The sequence below is a fragment of the Halichoeres trimaculatus genome, unplaced genomic scaffold (assembly GCF_033239565.1).
Source record: "Halichoeres trimaculatus isolate MK-OKI-2021-1 unplaced genomic scaffold, fHalTri1.1 fHalTri1_scaffold_1, whole genome shotgun sequence".
Classification (NCBI taxonomy): domain Eukaryota; kingdom Metazoa; phylum Chordata; class Actinopteri; order Labriformes; family Labridae; genus Halichoeres; species Halichoeres trimaculatus.
The window spans coordinates 40,196,777-40,218,861 of NW_027437179.1; the positions used below are offsets into that span (position 1 = coordinate 40,196,777).

The 22,085-nt window shown below is 40.3% G+C and overlaps 3 protein-coding genes across 10 annotated transcripts in view; all 3 read right to left on the reverse strand.

The window, feature by feature from the left end:
- Positions 1-1,291: 1,291 nt before the first annotated feature.
- Positions 1,292-4,189, reverse strand: rpp14 (ribonuclease P/MRP 14 subunit). Of its 2 annotated transcripts, XM_074674699.1 has the most exons (6): positions 4,096-4,189; positions 2,642-2,787; positions 2,469-2,553; positions 2,297-2,373; positions 2,144-2,222; positions 1,875-2,062 (listed from the first exon to the last, which is right to left on the reverse strand). In XM_074674699.1, the coding sequence occupies exons 2-6, from the start codon at positions 2,731-2,733 to the stop codon at positions 2,006-2,008; spliced, it is 390 nt and encodes a 129-aa protein (XP_074530800.1). In that variant the 5' UTR covers positions 2,734-2,787; positions 4,096-4,189; the 3' UTR covers positions 1,875-2,005. The 2 variants fall into 2 exon arrangements, with proteins under 2 accessions (XP_074530792.1, XP_074530800.1); XM_074674691.1 differs by lacking the exons at positions 2,297-2,373; positions 2,469-2,553; positions 2,642-2,787; positions 4,096-4,189 and having other exon boundaries at positions 1,292-2,062.
- Positions 4,190-4,899: 710 nt separating this feature from the next.
- LOC141792518 (monoacylglycerol lipase abhd6-A-like) lies at positions 4,900-17,037 on the reverse strand. The gene is made up of 9 exons (XM_074673211.1): positions 16,929-17,037; positions 11,349-11,466; positions 10,471-10,630; positions 8,558-8,671; positions 8,322-8,454; positions 8,040-8,197; positions 7,878-7,932; positions 5,849-5,949; positions 4,900-5,729 (listed from the first exon to the last, which is right to left on the reverse strand). Exons 2-9 carry the CDS (start codon positions 11,450-11,452, stop codon positions 5,550-5,552), a joined length of 1,005 nt encoding a protein of 334 aa, XP_074529312.1. The 5' UTR covers positions 11,453-11,466; positions 16,929-17,037; the 3' UTR covers positions 4,900-5,549.
- A 2,532-nt stretch (positions 17,038-19,569) lies between these two features.
- The window catches only part of lmcd1 (LIM and cysteine-rich domains 1), a 29,203-nt gene continuing 26,687 nt past the window's right edge, over positions 19,570-22,085 (reverse strand). For 6 of the 7 annotated variants that reach the window (XM_074676391.1, XM_074676311.1, XM_074676231.1 and 3 more), the window contains 2 exons: positions 21,723-21,941; positions 19,571-21,011 (listed from right to left, as the gene is read on the reverse strand). In XM_074676391.1, coding sequence (XP_074532492.1) covers positions 20,901-21,011; positions 21,723-21,941 — 330 coding nt within the window. In that variant the 3' untranslated portion in view covers positions 19,571-20,900. Of the gene's footprint in view, positions 21,012-21,722; positions 21,942-22,085 lie in introns of all 7 variants that reach the window. The other variant, XM_074676545.1, reaches the window with a different exon arrangement.

Sequence of the window (22,085 nt, forward strand, 5' to 3'; positions counted from 1 at the left end):
GTATCCTCTGCTATGCTGAATGACATCACCAGTTGCTGCATGGATGGAACTCCTAATTAGCGTGACACACAAATCAAGTACAGTGCAGACTGACAATTTATCAGTGATCTTATGTAAAGAAGTCCTCACAGAGTCCACAATTTTACCCCAGTCTGTGTAATAATATCATATTTTTGTAGGAAATTTTGTAAGGAATCCATTTTTGGCATTTTTAAAGCTGTAGGAGTTTTACCTTTTTCTCTAGAGGCCCAAATGCGTGAGAAATCCTGGCCCTAAGTGCTGAAAATAGCGGATTTATTTTAGCAAAATGTCCAAACTACTTGTCCTATAGACCACAATGTTGACTTAATCTGTGTAAAAATTTGATATTTTTGTAGGAAATTTTGTCAGAAATCCAACCATGTCATTTTTAAAGCTGTATGAGTTTTACTTTTTTGTCTAGAGGCCCTAATGCGGCACCAGGGGGTTGCGTGCTTGAAGCTGAAACGTGTTCTCCTCATCTGGTAACATGGAGGTAGCCGAAAGCGGTCGGCTACTTTGAGGGCTCGCCGTTCAAAAACCGGGCCCAAAATAACAACTTCCTACATTACTTTTGTAGAGCAGGGTCTAGTCTGTCATGTGAGCCAATTTCTCAAGCCAGTACCATTTTTGGTTTTTGACAAGCTAATTTTTTCAGAAAGGGTAAAAATGTTTGGGAATCTTATTTTGAAAGGGAAATTGCCGGCTTCCTGTTGGAGATAGGTCAGGGGTATCAGTGTATGATTTTTGCGTCTCAATGCGATGAATGTTTTGGCGTTGGTTTCATCTCTCTACGACATTCCTAGTGGCCACTAGGGCCGTTTTAGCGTGCCTCAGTTGGTCTACAGAGCTTATTATGGGATATCCAGGGTCATGTTTGGTATCAAACGAAAATTTGGGGCGCATAGAACCTGTGTGCCAATTTTTGTGAGTTTTTGAGCATGTTTAGGGTCTCTAATAAGTGATTTACTGGAGTGCGTAATAATAATGATAAGAAAGAAACGCAGCAGGAACAATAGTGCCTTCCGCCTTCAGCCAGGGCACCTTCTAGCTCTTGATAGAAGGTGCCTTGGCTCAGGCCGTGGACCCTAATTAAAGGTTGTAGAGGGTCATAAAAGGTCAGAAAGGATTATTCAAACTGAGTCTTGTAGATTCTTTTTGGGTGAACTTAATTTGAGAAGGATTTAGAAATAAAAGTTAAGAGTTTTAATTATGAAGTATGAAAATAGGTATGAACAACTCACTGATTAATGTTTTTCATGTTTTTATTCCACGCACAGAATTCTCCAAATAAAGAATAAACAGGGGAGATCTTCAACAAACATTCAAAAATAACACATCAAATAACTGCTGAAAAATGCTTCAGAGTTTGAGTTCTTGATCATAAAAACAAAAATAAACGCCTCATGAAGATTTCCAGTATGGAGAAACACGTGGCAGAGCAGACGGTCATCTTCACCGTCTCTGTCCTGAGTCTCCTTCCTCTTCCTCACCCTTTCTGCTGCTGATCCTCGGGCATCATCACCATCACCTCCCCCTCCATCACCACCTTGTCCTTCACGGAGCACGTCACGGCAATGAAAGCAAACGACATCTTGATCTTTCTGACCTCCGCCTCCGCCAGCACCTCCTCCCCAACGTAGAGCGGCGCCGGGAAGCGGATTTCCTGATAGAGGAAGACGCAGCCGCGCCCTGGCATCTTGGTGCCGAGCACGGCGGAGATCAGCCCGTTGATGAGGACGCCGTGGACGATGGGCGTCTCAAAGGAGGTGGTGCGGGCGTAGACGGGGTCCAGGTGGAGGGGGTTTGTGTCGCCTGTCAGCTCAGCGAAGAGCTCCACGTCACGGGACGAGAAGGCTTTGGAGAGGGAGGCTCGCTGGCCGATGTGGAGCAGGCGGCAGGAGAGAGGAGGAGCGGTGACGGGGGAGAGGAAACGCTGCAGGTTGTTGAAGAGGCGGCTCCACCTGAAACTCATCCTGCTCCTCCGTCAGTCCAGCTTCAGCTCCCGACTGTTTCCTGACAGCGAGAGCAGGTACGGGGACACCTGGAGGGGAGAGCAGAGGAAGAAGTAAAACCTCCACCTTCACACACACACACACAGGACTCTGAAGTGGATTCTGCTGACCTGCAGGACTCTGAAGGCACAGGCCTGGTTTCTGTAGAAGCCCAGCAGAGTCAGGGAGCTCCACAGTCTCACTAATCCCCTGAAAACAAACAAACACATTAAAAAAAAACACCCAGTCTCAGAGGATTAAAAGTTTCTCGCTGCACTTCTCACCTGCTTGGAACTCGCAGCAGAGAGACGAGGGTGTCCTCATCGTACTTCAACAGGTCAAAGTTTAAAGCTGCTCCAACCTGAGCACAGAAACAAGCACAAACAAAACCTCCTCAGTCACAGAAACTCTCGCCTGCCTCACGTTAACGCCGAAGCTTGACCTCAGCGACCTCACCTCTCCAAAGAGATTCTTCAGACCCGTGATCATGAACTGCTTCAGCTCCACTGCGCTCGGTTTGATGGATTCATTCTCCAGCACGCTGCGCACACAGAAACAACACGTGTGAGTACACGGCTGAAGAAAAGAGAACAAACAGCGTCCCTGATAAACACGTCAGAGCGACTCACAGGCAGACTTTCAGGTAGTGGTATGGTGCAGCGTTTTTCAGCACGACCCGTTGGAAAAGAGAAGCGTCGTCCTTCTTGTCTTCACGTCTCATTATTTTAGAACACCAGAGACTCGAGCTTCAGCAGGTGGATCAGCTGATTTCGCACTGGAACAAAAACAAAAACTGAGACTGAAGAAAACAAAGATCAAGAAAAAAAAAACTCATGAAGTAAGTGAGTTACCATCCAACCACAACCAAACGGCCATGTAATATCCCAGAAAGTGGTGAAATATAGGTTAAAAATTGCCAAATAAGGTTTTACTGAGCCTGAGAGACGCACAAAAGAAGCTTCAGAGAAGTCTGAGAGAAGTGTGTTTAATTGTGTGTACATTTGTTTATGTCAAACTTGGCTTGTCAATGAAAATTCATGATTTTCACCCCAATAAAGTTTATATATAAATATTATTATAATAAATAATTATAATTACAATTATAAGATAATTATAAAAGTATAATAATTATTTAAGTTTAAATAATATACTATATAATATAATATATTATTTAAATCTAGAATTATAACAAATACAATAAATATTTAAGACCTGACCCCCTTCAATATAATCTCCCTTTTCTTTGTTTTCTTATATTTGTTTCTTTTTTGTAAAGTGTCTTTGAGTATCTTTAAAAAGCGCTATATAAACCTGATTATTATTATTATTATTATTATTATTATTATTATTATTAATATTAATTGATTCAAGGAGCCTGAGAAAAGACTGTGAGAACATTAGCTCTGCAAATCCCAAAGGAAACTGTTTTTGCCAGAGCATAAAATAAGTAAAAACTTAAAAACTTAAAAAAAAAAAAAAACACAAAAAAACCTTTAAAAAAAAAAAAATCAAATAAATAACTGAAATACAAAATCAAGTGTATAATCAAAAATACAAAGTGTCTGAGTAAACAAATGCAGAAAATTTTTCCTAAACTAAAATGAATACATGAAAGTATTTACCAAGGATGGTGTATTTTAATATTTTACGGTTAATTCTCCATTATAATAAGAGAGTCAAAGGAATAAAAACGGATTAACAAATTAACAAAACAATAGGAAATATTTTCTTAAATAAAAAAAACACATATTTTTTAATTACCGAAACTGCTTAACAAAACTTATTTTTCGTCCAGCTAACCAACAATTTTAGTGTAGTTAAATATTGCATACTGTATTTTCCGTCTCGATTTTTCCAACAGCTCGGTGTTTCCTGTGTAAATGTCAAACATGCAGCTCAGAGCTGAGCAACCTGAAGCTAAAGGAAGCTAACAGGAGGTCAAACAGGAGATAAACCGGGTTAGCATGTTTTCTCCGGACACGATAACGGTTCAGTGACAGTAAAACGTAATTAACTGTGGATATATTAAAGTTTAACAATAATTAATATTCAAATAAACCGATAATTGCTGTATTAGACTCACTTCAAACACCAACATGAGAGCTGTCAGCGTGTTATGATCCTCAGAGCGTCCATCCAAACTTTGAACCAGTGTGCAGCTCATCTGCGCAGGCGCAGTCAACACCCTCAGAGGTGTAAAACAGTAAGATGGATCACTCGGTCTCAAAATCGAATACCAAAAAATAGACTGAGATCTGCCCCTCTAGTTATTGTGGAAAATACAGTTTAGGGTTGAGGTAAATTAGAAATAGCATTAGTTATTATCACGTTGTGAATTTAATAATACGTGGCATATAAAGTAAAGTAATAAACAGTATTTGACTTTTACCCTACTTTTATGGTTTTCAAACTGGCCTTCATATCTTTGACATATTGGAAACAGAAAAACAAACTGGTTTAAAAGGTGAAAATGTGTCAGAAAAAATGAAAAAATTAGCCTTGTGCATCTCATTAGAAACACAAAACTGATCCTTTTCTCATAAAAAAAGATATTATTGCCTTTTGACACTATGGATGTTTTATTCACGTAGATTATTTCAGAAAATCACACAAATCATTTATAATTTGCCAAAATTAGCTTATAGTTTGAATTTAAGCCTTTCATAAGCTTGACTTCACCATGATCAAAGTGGCTTATGATTCAACTAAGATTTTTAAACAGCCATAATATGAAGGCTGGGAAATTGTGGATGACTTAATGAGGACTTAAAAATTCTGGGCTTTTATAAGAAGTCAAAAATAGGCTTGAGAACCGTTTTTTGTCATTTTGTGTGATAGAAACATACCCCCAATCATGTTTTAAACAGCACAGAAGGTCGAACACTTTTGCTGCGGAGTGATACATCTAAAATGTATTATGCGCTCTTTGACGTCTGACATCAATATCTCCTGTTGGGTCTCCCCCTGGCGGTCTGGTGCCACATTACCACACAAAAGTCAACATCGGTCAAACAACCTGATGTTTTTAAATAAGATTTATTTCAGCAGTCTACATGTACAGACTCTTTGTTCTGGTGCTGGAATCATTGAATCCCCTCACACACTTTAAATAAATCTAAAAGGGATTTTATGACGTTAAATATATTGTCACATGAAGGACGGATAAACACTCACAACATAAACATAAAACAAGAGATCACACTCAGGTTTTTCTGGAAGAGAAATGTGCAAAATCCCAACATGGAATGGTTTTATATGAACATCTAAACATGGATTACAGTCTCATACACAGTGTGTATGTGTGATAATGTGTGTATTTGTGTGTGTGGGTGTGTGTATAAACTGCAGGAACATTTGAAAGTCAGCCCCCTCTTTGTGCATTGTTTTCAGTTTCACAGAACTTTCTATCAGGGTAGAAAACTCTTTTATCAAACTAGAAAATAGAAAAATCTCATTCGACTTCATTTTCATCCATCGTCTTCATCACTTCATCCATCGTCTTCATCGCAGCCTTCAGTCAAAGTTCAAAAGTGCACTTCAGGAGACTTTCTTCACATTTCCATCGCTGACTTCCTGTGCAGACAGGAAGTTCATGATGAGGTTTGCGGCCTTTCTGGGACGCTCCAACGCCACAGAGTGACCGCAGTTCTCCAGCACGTCCACCTGGCAGTTTGGCAGCGCCGCCTCCAGCACCGCCGCCCCGGACGAGTGCACCACCTGAAGACGCAGAGGCAGGTTGTCATCAAATATGTTTTCTTTTTAAATATATGAATCCAGTTTGAGTTTCATGCCGATTTACAGATTATTCTTTATTTTAAGGTAATCATTATTCTTACCTGGTCCTCTTTCCCCCAGATCACCTGGACAGGTGTTTTGATCAGATGCAGGTTTTCCTGCAGCGAGTGACGAGACTTCTCCCCGACAATCTCCATGAACACTGAACAAAACATGAACACACACGGATACAAAGTTTATTTTTTCAGTTTCAGAAAGTGTTTTGTAGTGACGTGCGCCAGGGAGAATATGCTCTATTTAAATTTACTGCGATAAAATTTTGGATGGCATGTCGGGCGGTCACTAGTTTCTCTCAGGGAATCCTTTAACATTAAAGGTGTTTGACAGGAAGCGTTTAACTGACCACAGCCTCACAGAAAAATAGAAGATAGATGGAGCTCAGGGTTAACTGAAGCGCCCCCATGTACAGAGGCTACAGGTCTTAAACGGCTGAGGTTCAACTCAAACCTTTAGGCCAAAGCAGAATTTGAAAAGCATGATCTAAAACTGAATTTAATGGCAAAAATCATAGACTGTATGATTAACGGACGTAGTCTTCCTGACGTCACCCGTCTGTTTCTGAAATGGATTTTTGAAGCAGATCGGCTATCACGACAATATTGGAAGTGATGGGGGCTTTAAGTACAGCTATAGAACGTACAGCTGTATATCAAGTAAGAATAAAAATCGACCTAAATGCTTGACATTTTTTGGGTATACAATGGGGAAAATAAGTATTGAACACGTCAACTTGTTTCTCATCACATTTCAAAACTCTACCAGACATTGGTATTAACTCAAATAAACCACACATGAAAAGAAATCACAACGTTCAGGTCCATAAATAATGATTATGGTGAATTCAGTACGATAACAAAAGAAAAAAGTATTGAACACGTTAACTGAGACTCATCTAATACTTAGTGAAGAAGCCTTTGTTTGCAATGACAGCTTCCAGAAGCTTCTTGTATGTTTGAACTAATGGCCCACACTGCTCAGGTGTGATTTTGGCCCATTCCTCTGCACAGATTGTCTTTAAATCTGGAATATTCTTTGGTGCCCTCTGGTGAACCCTTTTCTTTAGCTCTTTCCACAAATGTTCAACTTGATTGAAGTCAGGTGATTGACTAGGCCGTTCTAACAGATTGATTTTCTTTTTCTGAAACCATTTGAGAGTCAACTTTGCTGTGTGCTTTGGATGGTTGTCCTGCTGGAAGGTCCAGCCACGTCTCATCTTCATCATCCTGGTGGATGGCAGCAGATTCAGATCAAGAATTTCCCCATACATGGCTCCATTCATTGCTCCGTCAGTTATATGAAGTTTACCAACACCATGAGATGAGAAACAACCCCATGCCATGATGCTTCCACCTCCAAACTTCACTGATGGTGTAGTGTTTTTTGGCTGATGTGCAGAGCCATTTCTCCTCCAAACATGGTCTGTAGTATGACAGCCCAAAAGTTCAGTTTCGGTCTCATCTGACCAGACAACACTCTCCCAGTATTCTACAGGCTTGTCAAGATGCTGTTTAGCAAACTTTAAACCAGCTTCAACATGCCTTTTCTTGAGGGCTGAGCGTTCATAGAGGCCATGGTGGTGGAGTGCATTGCCTATTGTTTTCTCTGTAACAATCGTACCTGCTGCCTCCAAGTCTTTCTGGAGCACTTTCAGGGTGGTCCTTGGCTCGTTGAGTACTCTTCTGACTATCTTTCTGACTCCCTGGTCAGAAATCTTCAAGGAGCTCCTGTACTTCACTCCACATAATCATTATTTATGGACCTGAACGTTGTGATTTCTTTTCATGTGTGGATTATTTGAGTTAATACCAATGTCTGGTAGAAATTTTGTTTGAATTGCAGCTTTGGAAATAAATGTAATGACAAAAAAGTTGAAGTGTTCGACTCTTATTTTCCCCACTGTAACTTTCAGGCTAAGACCCACAAAAACCCTCTCTGATGGCGACAGGACTAATTTTTAATCTGCTTGAAAAATGAACTTTCTATGTTCTTTAAATTCAAAAATACAAAAATTCAGATTCAGAGAAAAGATGACTGAGAGGTGTGAGGATGCTGGGAGATGAGACTACCCACCTTCTTTATAGAAACCATTGTTAGGGATCCTGTTGTCAAGGAGACCTCTCAGCACCTGAGCACACACACAGTAACACCTTTAAATACAGATCTAAACAGGTTGAAATGTGCAGAGAAATAAACAAACTGGTGAAAATGACAGGAAAGTCGCTCTGTGCTCACCTGTCGGGGGAGTTTGATGGGTGTGTAGCAGCAGAGCCGCAGCATGTCCTCCAGCTCCTGAGGAGTTGAGGGGATCAGAGGGATCGACTCCTCCCGCTGACTCTTCTCCAGCTCCCTCAGACGGCTGATGAAAGGAGTCTCTGTGGGATAAACCAGACCTGCACGGCCCCCAGGAGGAGGAGGAGGAAGAGGAGGAGGAGGAAGAGGAGGAGGAGGGGGATTTATTATCCATGGAGCAGTCTCAGGTTTCAAAGCTCTCACTGATCGGATGTCTGAGTTTACCTGCCGGGCAGACTAAGGTGACGCTGCACAGGTGAGCAGGATGGTGAGCGGCGTACACTCCAGCGACGTTTCCTCCCATCGAGGTCCCGACCAGGTGGAACGGTCTCTGATCCAGACCGATACTCTTCACGAACTGATCAGAGAGACCATACAAACAGACAGAGGACTCCATCAGCGCTTCGAAGCAAACACCAAACACCAGACAAACACCCACACACACACACACTCATACAAACCTGGTGGATTCGCTCCACCTGGCCCACGATGCTGTAGTCCTGGGCTCCGGTCCGAGTCGTCCCCTCATGACCCGGCATGTCCACACACACCACGTGCTGATCTTTGGGGAAATACTGGAGGAGAATACAAACACACACACACACAAGGCAAACAAAGGTCAACGACTGGTTTCACTACATGTTGTGTTCACGAGAAGAAGCTCACTCAACAAAAGCCTGAAGGCACCAGGGTTACCAACTGGGTTCCAGTGGGACCCAACTGGACAACGCTGACACTACCTACGTTATATATATACTCACTGGCCACTTTATCAGGTAGACCTTGCTAGTCCCGGGTTGGACCCCCTTTTACCTCCAGAACTGCCTTAATCCTTGGCGTCATAGATTCAACAAGGTCCTGGAAACATTCCTCAGAGAGTTTGCTCCATATTGACATGATAGCATCACACAGTTGCTGCAGATTTGTCGTCTGAACATCCATGATGAGAATCTCCCGTTTCACCACATCCCAAAGGTGCTCTATTGGATTGAGATCTGGGGACTGTGGAGGACATTTGAGTACAGGGAACTCATTGTCATGTTGAAGAAAGCAGTCTGAGATGATTCCAGCTTTATGACATGGAGCGTTATCCTGCTGGAAGTAGCCATCAGAAGATGGGTACACTGTGCTCATAAAGGGATGGACATGGTCAGCAACAATACTCAGGTAGGCTGTGGACTTTTTTTTTCTTTTTTTTTTTTTCCTTTCTTTTTCTTTTCTTTTTTCTTCTTGTTTCTTTTTTCATTTTTCTTTCTTTTTTTCCCTTTTTTCTTTTTTCTCTTTTTTTCTTTTTTCTTTTTTTTCTTTTTTTCTTATTTTCTTTTTTCCTTCCCCCCCCTTTTTTCCTTTTTTCTGTCTTTTTTTCTTTTGTCTCCCCTTGTTTTTCTTTTTTTTTTCTTTTTTTTTCTTGTTTTTTCCCTTTTTTTCTGTGGACTTTAAACCATGCTCAGTTGGTACTAAGGGGCCCAAAGTGAGCCAAGAAAATCTCCCCCACACCATTACACCAGCAGTAGCAGCCTGAACCGTTGATACAAGGCAGGATGGATCCATGCTTTCATGTTGTTGAGGCCAAATTCTGACCCTCCCATCTGAATGTGGAGCAGAAATCCAGACTCATCAGACCAGGCAACGTTTCTCCAATCTTCTATTGTCCAGTTTTGGTGTTGCTGTGTGAATTGTAGCCTCAGTTTCCTGTTCTTAGCTGACAGGAGGGTCACCCGGTGTGGTCTTCTGCTGCTGTAGCCCATCTGCCTCAAGGTTGGACGTGTTGTGTGTTCAGAGATGCTCTTCTGCAGACCTCGGTTGTAACCAGTGGTTATTTGAGTTACTGTTGCCTTTCTATCAGCTCCAACCAGTCTGTCCATTCTCCTCTGACCTCTGGCATCAACAAGGCATTTTGTCCCACAGAACTGCTGCTCACTGGATATTTTCTCTTTTTGGGACCATTCTCTGTAAACCCTAGAGATGGTTGTGGGTTAAAATCCCAGTAGATCAGCAGTTTCTGAAATACTCAGACCAACAACCATGCCACGTTCAAAGTCCCTTAAATCACCTTTCTTCCCCATTCTGATGCTCGCTTTGAACTGACCATGTCTACAGGACTAAATGCATTGAGTTGCTGCCATGTGATTGGCTGATTGGAAATTTGTGTTCGTGAGCAGTTGGACAGGTGAGCCTAAAAAAGTGGCTGGTGAGTGTAACTAAACTTAACCATCTATGGACATGAGTCTCCCAGAATGCACTGCACTGAAGGCTGCTTATAACAGCTCACCAAACCTTTATAAAAAAGGAGTCCAGCTTCTTCTGAGGAAACACTAGTGAGGAAATAATCTTTGTGTAAATGTGATGGTGAAACCGTCTGTGTGTGTCTTACGTTGATGACAGGCAGCCACATGTCTTTGGTGGCCGAGAAGCCGTGCAGCAGGAGCACAGATGGCGTGGCGCCCCCTGGCTTCCCCCGGCTGGAATAACAGAAGCGATAACTCCCGCTGTGAGAGTATCGGACCACCAATCCAAGCCTGCGGCGCCAGTACCTGCAGAGGATGACGGCAGAGAGTCAGAAATCAAACTGTTATCACGATCACAGTCAGACGTCTGAAGTTTTTACTCTGACATAGATCCCAGAGAGCTGCTTCACTAACACAGCAGCTAAATTTATCCTAAGAACAGAAACTTCTGGGAAACACTCAAACTTTTTTTTTTTAAGTCCAGATTCAAAGATCCGTATCGGGCCGGCTTTTTGGACTCACAGAGTACCAGCTGTACCCCCATAAACCGCTTATGCGAGTCCTTCACGGTGACAAAGTTCCTCTTTTGTCCTGCCAAATTTTTACATTTACACAGTTTGGAAATTTTAGCTTTTTTCACGCACAGCTGTGGACAAATACCCCATTATATGACTCTGACTCAGCACTGAGTGTGTGTGTGTGTGTGTGTGTGTGTGTGTGTGTGTGTGTGTGTGTGTGTGTGTGTGTGTGTGTGTGTGTGTGTGTGTGTGTGTGTGTGTGAGAGAGAGAGAGAAACAGCAATCATAATCTGCAAAGTAGCCAACATGCAGGTTTTGTTTTACAGCTCAGGCAAAGTCCACTGGGCCAGGTCACGCTAACAGACCTGCTCCTTCAAAATAAAAGCCCCAGATAAACAGAAACATGTCTCTGTTCTGATCAGTCATGATGTGTTGGAGTGTTAAAAACACACTATATGTATTTTAGTTTTCAGAGAAACCAGAGACACTGTGTTCGATTTTGTTACCAGTTGTAGATTTTTAACAGCGCCCCAGGCCAGAACAGGAAGGAGGTGATGAAGGCGAGGACGGGGACAACCAGAACACCTCCTGACAGCATGACCAGCACCATCCTGGCTTATACTCCTGTAAAAAGAAAAAAAAAGAATAAATGTTCACTTCTTCCCCTCTCTGCTCGCCTGAATGGTTTTCCTTAAAGCCTCTGCTGCTCGTTTCAGGTCGGGGAAGTCCTGAGGATCAAGAAGAACAGGTAGATTTTCATTTTCTTATTACGTTACGCAGAGTTTACAGACAGCTCCGAGGGCAGAGCGTCAAATTTCACTGTGACGAACAGACTGAACAACGTACAAACTTTAAGAATGACTAAATGATAATACGATACGAAACGATACAAAGTGATACATTGTGATATAAAATGACAGGATGATTTCCGATAGCGGTCGAATAATGAGAAATACAACGATATGATACAGCGTAATCTGAAATTACAGAATAGATTAAAAAATGATGGAATACAAAACAATTTGGTACAAATGACTGGAAACAGACATTGGAGGATCAAGGTATTCATGCCCCTCCCTTATAGATCATACTATCCCACAGGCGCACACACTCCAGGCAGTGTTGCCAGACCTCGACATTGACTAACTTATTTTTTAAACTTTGATTAAAAGAAAATACATCCCTATTATGCATAAATAACAGCAAATTGACAATAAATAATCAATATAAAAACTTTAAACTATTTAATTTTTCAGCAACCACACTTCAGAAATCAAGCCCAAAAACCTACGGGACTGACGAGATTTGCAAGTGTATAACAAGCAGACTTGGCAACTTTGGTGACAGCCCCAACACAAGTAAACAAATTGTTTAGCGTGGCCACATTGGCACCTGTTGATTGGATAGGTAGCATATTTAAATTTCCAAAAATAGTCCAACCAATCAGAGGGCCCCTTCACACGTGGGGCCCCCAGGCTGTAGCCGGGGTAAGCCTGTGCATTAATCCGCCCCTGGATGCAGAGTTAGGTACTTTTTTAGATACCAACTGAATTCTGTCTGTAGCACGAATACTGGAGTACTTCAAATCAAACATGACCCTTTTCCGGTACCTAAACACATCTTTGTGACTGTGAGGAAGAGTAGGCGATTTTCCATGCTGGACATGAACGCACCATTGCAAGTTTATAAATTGAGAAAGAAATATGTTACACTGAGAAATTTTGAGATGTTATTATTAAACAATTTTACATCTATTACATTAACACACAGAAAAGTACCGCAAATTGGTACCGTTGAGGGCCGGTACTTTTTCACCAGGTACCAGCATCAGTAACATATTGTTTCCAATGTGAAAGGTACCCATCCCTATGTATGATAGGATAAGTAAACCAATGATATGAATGGAAACAATGAGGTTATGATAGGATATGATATGAAATAATAGGATACAATACAATACAATGGGCAGGCGGGTTATAATAGGATATGATTAGACACGCACCAATCGATCGGTGCTGATTTCCTTAATTTGGGGGATCAGGGATCAAAGATCAGAGGTTGACGATCAGTGATCGGCCCATCTTTACATATCAATTAATCAATCAATCACATTTATTTATAAAGCACATTTTGAAACAACCAAGGTTGACCAAAGTGCTGCACAGTCTTAAAGCAATTTAAAAAAAAAAAAAAAAAAGAATAAAAAATGTGTTAAAAGAACAGAAACATATGAAACTGATCTTACTGGAGATAGACCAATATGTTTTTTTTGGGACCGATACTGGTACCGATCATTGGTAGGCAAGGAGACGATAACTGATATTTGAAGCTGATGTTAATTTCCAGTCAAAGTAAATATTGGCGTCAAAATTTTGAACAATAAAAACTCCAACACTAAACTTCATTCAAATACCTTTAAGCATGAGTTTATTTAGCAGCATGTTTTATAAAGTTAAATAAAAACGTAAAAAAATAGCTAAAGTTTTCTTCAGTAAATTAAGTTTTCCAAAATTTCAATGTAACTGCACTGCTGATTGGCTGTTACCCAAGCCATGGCTCTGCTTGTAACCAATCGGATGATATTGTTGGTGGGATAGTGCTGGGGATTTAGTAGTGACTGCAGACAGCTGCAACAACATAGTTTTAAATTTGTTTCTTATCGGCCGTCGGATCAAAAAGAAGGCAGATGCCGATCTGCTTCAAAATGCCAAATATCGGCCCTGTTAATCGGCCCCGGCTGATAATCAGTCTATCCCTAGTTAAAACATAAAGATTTTATTGTTTTACAGCTATTGTTCAATGGTTTTCAATAAAATAAGATTGGAACATTGAAGGTATATACCTTCAGTTACAAAAAATGAAAAATAAAAATCGATATCAGCCCAAATCAGTATCGGCAAGTCAGGCTTTTAAAGATCAATGATCAGCCAGGAAATTGTGACAGGTGCACCCCTAGGTATAATGCTTTATGATATGACAGTCTACAATATTTAGGACACCATATGATGCATTATGATATGGTTAATACAATTTGATGCGATATGATACAGTGAGGTACGACAAACTGTGACGATATGAATTGAACCGTAAGACAGGATACAATACGATATTATGATACGCTGTGATACCAAATGATTCGATTGGTTACGATATTAACTGAACAACAGGGTGGGACACAATAAGATATGACACGATACGATGGGATACGAAATGAAAGAGTACAAAACAACAGAATATGCGATAACAGGACGCAACATAATAAGATATAAGGCAGGACAGTGTTCCCCAAACAGGGCATCACCATCTTCTGGGCTCCCATGATGCCTTTCCAAACATCCATAAAATCTCAAATCCTCCAAAACAGCATATTTTATCCTGCAATGTAAAAACTTATGCAATAAAATTCGATATGATACCAACAGCAAATAATGTCACATGGCTTTCCTTTGTGGGTTCTTACAGCTCAAATATCTTAAAATGTCAGAATAATCATTCATTGTTGACAAATGTTGAACTCTAAAGCTGTGGTGTATTTTTGTTAAATCATGAACGTAATGGGGGATTTCTCTCCAATGTTTAGTTGTGACATAAAAAGCAGCGTTATGTGGGCGTTTTTAACTCATTGTCACACTTATAAAACGGCCATATGACACGGTTCAGCGTCCGTCACGGTCAGTCAGAGACATAAAAACAGTTTTATAACATCAAGAATTCTTTTTTTTTTACTTTTTTGGGGTGATTTGATTTGTATTTGAATTTAAGTATTTAAAAAATCAGGACAAAGTCTCACAGATGCTCCACACAGCTGATTATAACGTTAAAATCTGAAACAACGAGGAAACATCAGTGGTTATAAAAAGAGCGTATACGTAATATTTCTGCAGATGAACCATGACTGTGTTATTATGCTGCGTGCAGTTTGATCACATGACCTCCTGATTCTGTTTTTCAGTCCATTGTGGGTTTTTACATTAAGTTTAGTTTCCTTATATGTGTTTTTGATGCCTACTGAGCATTAGAAGATAACACTGGTCTGAGAAAACAGATGGTTATTTTTGTTTACTAATTGGAAAAGTCACATTTTCAAGCTCTGTTTTTAAACTACATTTTATGTTTTTGCAGTTTTTTCTTTGGGTAATTGTCGAATAAAACTAGGACCGTGTCTCGAACGGACATTTTAAGGTGGAGCATTTTTTTTTCATATTCCTTAGGTCGTGATTTGACATTGTAAACTTTGAAACGCTTTAAAAACTTGCTTGTTTCTCCTTTTCACTATGCCAGACTAGGATGCCTGTAAAGCATTTCTGCCCTCAGTACAAGTCATTTAGTTCCTTCATTGCCCCACAATGGCGTTCTCAATATCCTCATTTTAGGCCATTCTGAAGATCTCGTTGAAACGCTCCGTTTGGAGAATGACCTCCAGTAACCTCACAACGTCACAGCCCTTTGTGCTCTGATTGGTCAGTTCTATCAGAGGGATGGAGGGGGTAGAGCCAGGGAGCGGTTTTTCCAGCATTGCAGTATTTACAAAATCACCACATTGAATGGAGCAGACCGAGCAAGATTGCTGTTTGCCAAAACTTCACCGTAAGGCATTGATAGCACTAATAAAATGGCAGAGTGTAGGATACGTCCTTTTGTATTGGACCCCGAGTCAGACCCGGACGGTTCTGCAGCTCAGGAGGAAGAAAATCCACCTGGACACAGATCATCTCAGGATGCTTCAGTGTGGTGAGTCAAACCGGTACTGTAACATGTATAGTTTATACGTGGAAATATAGGCTGACTTCACCTATAAACTATTTCTATAACAGGGTTCCATCCTGCTCCTTCACTTTTCTCTGTCTGTTTTATCCATCATGCTGAAAGTGTCGTCTAAAGATCGCCTCTACCGTCAGTTCCTCACTATGTTATTACCGCAGCATTATTGTGGTCCAGGTTCACAGTGCATTTCAGAACAAGCATGCAAATATCACAGTCTCACAAGTATTACCACGTCTGCTTAAACTATAGTGTTTCAACTGCTAATTCACCATGTAAAGCCGAGCTGCTCAGCAGAGCAGAGTCCCTGCATCCAGCACTCAGTCAGTCGGCTCTTGGTGGGTGTATCCCTCGGTGGCGGTTGTGTGACTAACTGACATCACAGAGGAGGAGCTGCTTTATCAGATTACTCCAATAAAAAGAAAGGATCCTCGTGTCGTCACGAAGGTCGAAATCTCGCGGCCAACTGGCAATGACCTATTTTCAGAGGCATCAAATCTCGAAAAATACAATATCTCATTTTTTGAAAATTCAGGGGGTGTAAGGTCTTGTTTTCAAATTTATTATATTATATGTAAGTATTAAATCAGGGCATGATATGTCCGCTTTAAGAAGGCTCCGAGTACGATCTGTTTGGTGTTGATTGCAGTGACCCCTGTGGTCATAATCGGTAGTGTTTTCTAAAATACAGCCTCTCTTTCCTGTCAAGGTGTGCATTTGTTTTGGAGAGCATTTCTTCTTTTTAACTCTTAATTTCTTTTTTTTCCGCATCTCATTTTGACGAAACTATTTCTGGATCACTCATGAAGTCCGCCTTTGAGTATCTGATCCTGGTCTTGGTCTCTATTATGAAAACTCGGATTCTGACACCAACCCTGAGGCAGAGTTTTCGAGCATTGAAAATCATTTCACTGAAATGATGAATCTTCTTAACTCAAAACATGAAGAGATTCAGCGTGTTAACACACTTTCTCCAACTTTAAGCCAGGTTGTGTTTCTGTTACATAAACTCTTATCGCTATGATCAAACAGAGACGTCAGAAGTGTGTGAAAGGTGCAGGAAACGGACTCTCCGTCCTGAGGCTGTCGGTGAGACCCTAACACCTCCAACAGAAAACTGACAGTCAGAAAACACAAACCGTCTCTAAAAACACGTGTTTCCTGATCGCTGATCTGTAAAACCTGCAGGAGGAAAAAACACCTCCACAACAGAAACACGAAGAGGACACTGAAGGTAACACACCCTCTCTGACTGACGCAGCAGGTGGTGAAGACAAATAAAATCTGTGTTGAAACAGAAACAGAAAAACCAGGAGGGAACCTACCTGTGCGAGTCTCCTTCGATCTGTCAAATAAAGCTTCCTCCTCCTCCTCCTCCTCTTTCTCTTTCACCCAAATTACACAACAGCCTTTCATCCTCGCTTAAAGGGGAAGTACAATCAGAAGACGCTGCTGCGTTCAGGCACCGTCGGACATGTGAACAATAACAAATGTCTTTGAAAGTAAAACCACACGAGGGCGCCACCGCCTCGTTTTACAGAAAGAGACTCACAACTCTACATTTCTATAATTAAACCTTCATTAAGAGAGTGAATGTCTTTAAAACATATTTAACCCAGCTAGCATCTCACCATGCCAGATTAAATAAATTTTAAAAAATCATAATTAAAAAAAGAAAATGTCGAAAATAAATTGTATCTTGAATATTACAAGATATGTCCCCCTGTTATCTTATTTTATTTTATTTATTTTTTGAATTATGTGGCTGTTTTTCTTTTTCTTTTTTTTTTACACCAAATAGTTATGGTAAACTAAAACAAATCTCTTTACTTTTTTCATCTTATCTTTCTTTTTTCCCTTTCAGCTACATAAACATACTTAGATAAATACTTTATTATATCACAAGATGTACAAATATTATCTCATGAATACACTAATAATATCATTGTTTAGTAAGTTACTGCGGTATTTTATTATTATTATGATTATTATTTTTTTGGTTGATGCATTTTATATATCACACGCGCATACTTTCTATACAAAAGTGTATAGAAAGTGCAAAAAGCTCCATAAGAAAATAGATGCTGACAGCTTGTCCATCATTGCCCAGTCAGCCAGCCTCCACCTCCACAGGATCCAGGACTGAGCTTTTTCAGTCATGCTCCATCTCTGTCTCCTGCATCCAGGCTACCTCGTCCATCTTACTGGAGATAGATCTTACGTTCCCAATAACGATGGATGGAAGGACAGGTCCATGTCGTCACTTCTTAGCTCACACCTGAGAACCAGCACGTCGTCCTCACCTCCTTCTCCTCACTTTGTGAGGAAACATCCGGCCTTGCACCAGTTAGCATTGACATGCTACAGGCTGCTAACAGCTGAGTTCACATGTAAACAATGCAGCCATGGTTACATGTAGGATCTCCAAACAAACACAGGAGAAAAAGTAGTAAAAATATCACTGAGGATAAAACCAGTTTTGTGTCCATGACCAACAAATGAGCCATATAAAGTAATGATCCACTCCAAATACAAAGACGATGAAAAAGAGACGAAAAACTACAAGAAACAGACAAAGAAAAACAGTGAAGAAAACAGGTTTTCTAAATAAAAAGTGATTTTATTTAATGAACCATTTTTGAAAATGAATGATTGAAAACCTTTTGAACCAGCAATGAAAATAATTTAGAGAAGAAAATGCAGCCCATTTGTTTCTGTTCTAGTGTGTCTGTGCGCTCACATCCTGACTGTACAGACACACATTTAAAATATGCACCAACACTTGGGAAATATTAAAATAACAGTTTCTCTAAACTACTTTGGGGACCCACGCTCAGAAAACAGAAACAGCATCCAGATTTTAGTTTTATGAAACCCTCTCCAGCGCCCCCTGACCGAGCTGCGTGCTCCCAGAGGCCATAAAACTCTCCAAACCAAACTCATTTATCTCCGTTTGGGACTAAAAATATCCTTTTCTGGATTTTCTGTCTTGGTTCAGGAAGCAGCTGTCAGATGATCAGCGCGGTGATGTAACGGCCAAGGAACGCTGGGCTGCAAACCACAGGAATACCTCACATTCCTGCAGGCAGTAGGTCAGCACACACACACATTAACACACACACATACACACCTCAGTGAAAGTGTGTGAGTCAGGTTGGAAGCTGTTTTTTTAATCCACTGAATCACTGAATCAAAGCTCTCACCTCTGACCTGAAACTAAACCATCTGATCTCTGAAAATCTGCAGTCGCAACATTTAAGGTTTAAACTTTAAACACATCAAAACTTTTAAACAAAGTCATAATAAAACTGGAGTTCAAGGGTTTCAAACAAATCTAACTCTGAAAACATGAAACATTGTTAATTTTATTGTTCTGGCTGCATAAGAAGCTTAAAAAGATGCAGACCTGCAAGTTTCCAGAACAAATAGTTATTTCAATAGACATGAAAAAGACGAGATGCCTTGGGATTAAAGAGGGGGTATCCTGCTTTCCCATACTTTAAAAATGGATGTTCAGATTTGAAAACCTCTACATATTCATGTGTTGTAGAAATCCCCGAATCTGTCCGTTAAAAAAAAAAGATCAGCACGAGATCTTGACAAGACTTACTGAAATGATATCATCACATAAGGAGCTTCTAACAGGTTGAAGGGGCAGGGCCTCAAACACCAAGGTCTGCCAAAGCAGCACCATGGAAGGCTGGCCAATCAGAAAAAAGGGGGTTTGTGTGGTGGGGGCACCTTAAAGAGACAGCAGCTAAAAAGAAATGAAATACAGGTTTCCTAAAACACGCATTAGAAAAAAAATGCTGTTTTTTTTAGTCACTAACCATGTAAAGATGCAAAATGGGCACCAGATGGACAATGTTAAGACCTAAAAAAAGCAAAGTACCCCCTCTTTAAAGTCACACATATTATCTTTTTCCTTTCAACTGAGGAAAAAAAATGCTTACTGCCTCTCTTCGCTTTGATATAACTTTATTTTCTTTGATATTTCCTGTCAAATACCATAATTATTGACATTTTTCTAATATTTAATTCAGAAACTTATGAAACAGAAAATATTTCTGGCAAAGTAAAGATTTGATATCAGTTTAAAAAAGCTTTTAGCAGACTGTAAAAACAAACTTACAGGCATCAAACCAAATGACTACCTCAAAGACCTCTCTCATTGAACAAAGTTACTGAAAATGTTGAAAAAAAATACTATCAGGCGATAATTCATAAAATGTTTAACAGCAGCATCGACCCAGGGTTAAAGGTAAAGGACCAAAAAAAGCAGAAGAAACAAAACATCACACAGCGAGGGAAGAGAATAAAACAATATTTAAATAAAACTTAATCTTCATAACCAGCGTAAAAATCACAACTTCAGCAGTAAAAACTGTGAAGAGTCTAGAAATGACAAAACTCCTGAAATGTTTTCTAGAAGCTAATTAGCTAAAAGCCTGTTCCAGCGTCCACCTGTCCAGTTCTCCGAGGTTTTAATCAGACGGCTCGTTTCTTTAGTTTGAAAGGCCCGACATGAAATAAATTCATAACAATCCGAAACTTTTAAAGAATGAAGCTGCATGTCTGAAATCAGGATGTAAATATGAGCATCACAGAAAGTGCTATGTTTTCATTCGTGTTGAATTTGGCGCCCCCTGTGGACAAAGTGGTTCTGTGTAATCTCATCATTTACAAACATAAGTAGAGTGTCTGTCCCCCAAAAAGCTCCTAAACCACTGCAAAGACTTTTTAAGAGGAGGATCCAAAACCCTGAACTAAATTTAGACCCTGGTTCCTGCTGTCCAAACAGAAAAGTTCCTGGAACTAATCCATTTCTCACTTTTTATTTAAATAATTTAGAGTCAGTTTACTTCTACGTTTCTCTATCAGCTCTGCTCCTCGGTCTAGTAGCTCTACACACAGACTAAAACCAGATCATCTGGATCCACTCAGTCTCCACTTCAAGTGCTAAAAATTCAAAACGTCCTGAAGTACTTTAAACACTTCTGTGTCAGTCAGACATTTCCCAAAGTGCTTCAAACACCAGTTTGCTCCACTGAACAAGTGTATGTGTACTTCATCCTCACTTTAAGTGTTTTAAACATCAATATATTAACTACAGATCACTTCAAAAACCAAATGTCAGCCTCACTCATGGGATTTATGAGCTACTTTGTTCTGTTGATGAAAATTTCCAATTTCCTGTAATAACTTGTTTTTGTGTTGTCTCACATTTTTAGGTTTAGAAACCAGAACGTCTTCAATCTGATCTGTTTTACCCTGATTATAAACTGTGTGTGTGTGTCTCAGTGCTGACAGGGTGTATCCAGGTTTTGCCCGCACTTCCAGCAGCAGTAATGTTGATGATGCCACGTTTTTCCATCTGTTGACGTGTGAAACGACTTACAGAAGATCAGCTGAGGGAGGAGGAAATAAGAGAGAATAATCAAAACTTCAACAATTAATCAAGTTTCAATCATTAAAATACAAAAGATGTGAAATAAAGCTTTGCATATCTCCTCATATCAAACTAGCATCCTAACGTGAGGCTCTGACAAAGACCTTAATGTGAGATTAAAGGTGCAGAAATACAGCTAACAACTTACATTAAACTCTGTAAGCAGTTTTGTGCAACTGTGTCCACCCAGAGGCCACTTGTGGTACTGCAGCAAAAATTCACCCCTTTCCCTACAGGCCACCATCACCAAACAGCTGATTGAACACCCTGAACTCCAAACAAGGTCAGGTTTGACTTTTATGATTCATTTCTGAGTTATGGAGGATTTTATTCACTCAAACGGAAACATTGGCTAAAGAAGTCATTAAAGTTTAAAATCTTCCACCAATTTCACTATCTCCCCAAACACTGACACACTCTGTAATGGGACGCATTCCCATTCGCTACTGGCCTTAAAAGGCGCCACCTTTATTTGGTATCCAGGGCCAAGTTGTTTAAAAGTAATCTGATGGGATTACAGCAGGGAGATTGGATCAAATCTTGAAATTTTTTTGTTTAAATGGAGAGAAAAACAATGATAAAACTATCAGAAACTTCGGTTTGTTTATAGAAATCCATTAAATTGAGATATGATCACTACGGACAGCCTGAGGCAGCGTTGTCGTCTTACCTCATCGCAACCCGAGCACCGAGGCCACACGGTCTGACAGTAGTGCCTTCCACAGAACAGCCTCTGATTGGACCAGAAGTAGACCAGGTCCACCAATCCCAAGTCACACTCTGAACACCTGAAGCAGGTGGGATGCCAAAGAGCGTTATGGTACCCAGCTCGCTCAGCATACACAGCTGGACTCTCCTTTGATACCTCACTGTGGCAGCCGGCACAACGCTACAGAGCGGAGGGAGGACAGAGGAGAAGAGTAGGAAGTTAAACAAACTCAGATTTAAAAAAACAAAAAACTTGTAATTCCTAAACTAGGATCACATGCAAACCTGAGATTTTTTATTTGAAGAGATCTTCATTCATTCTTTC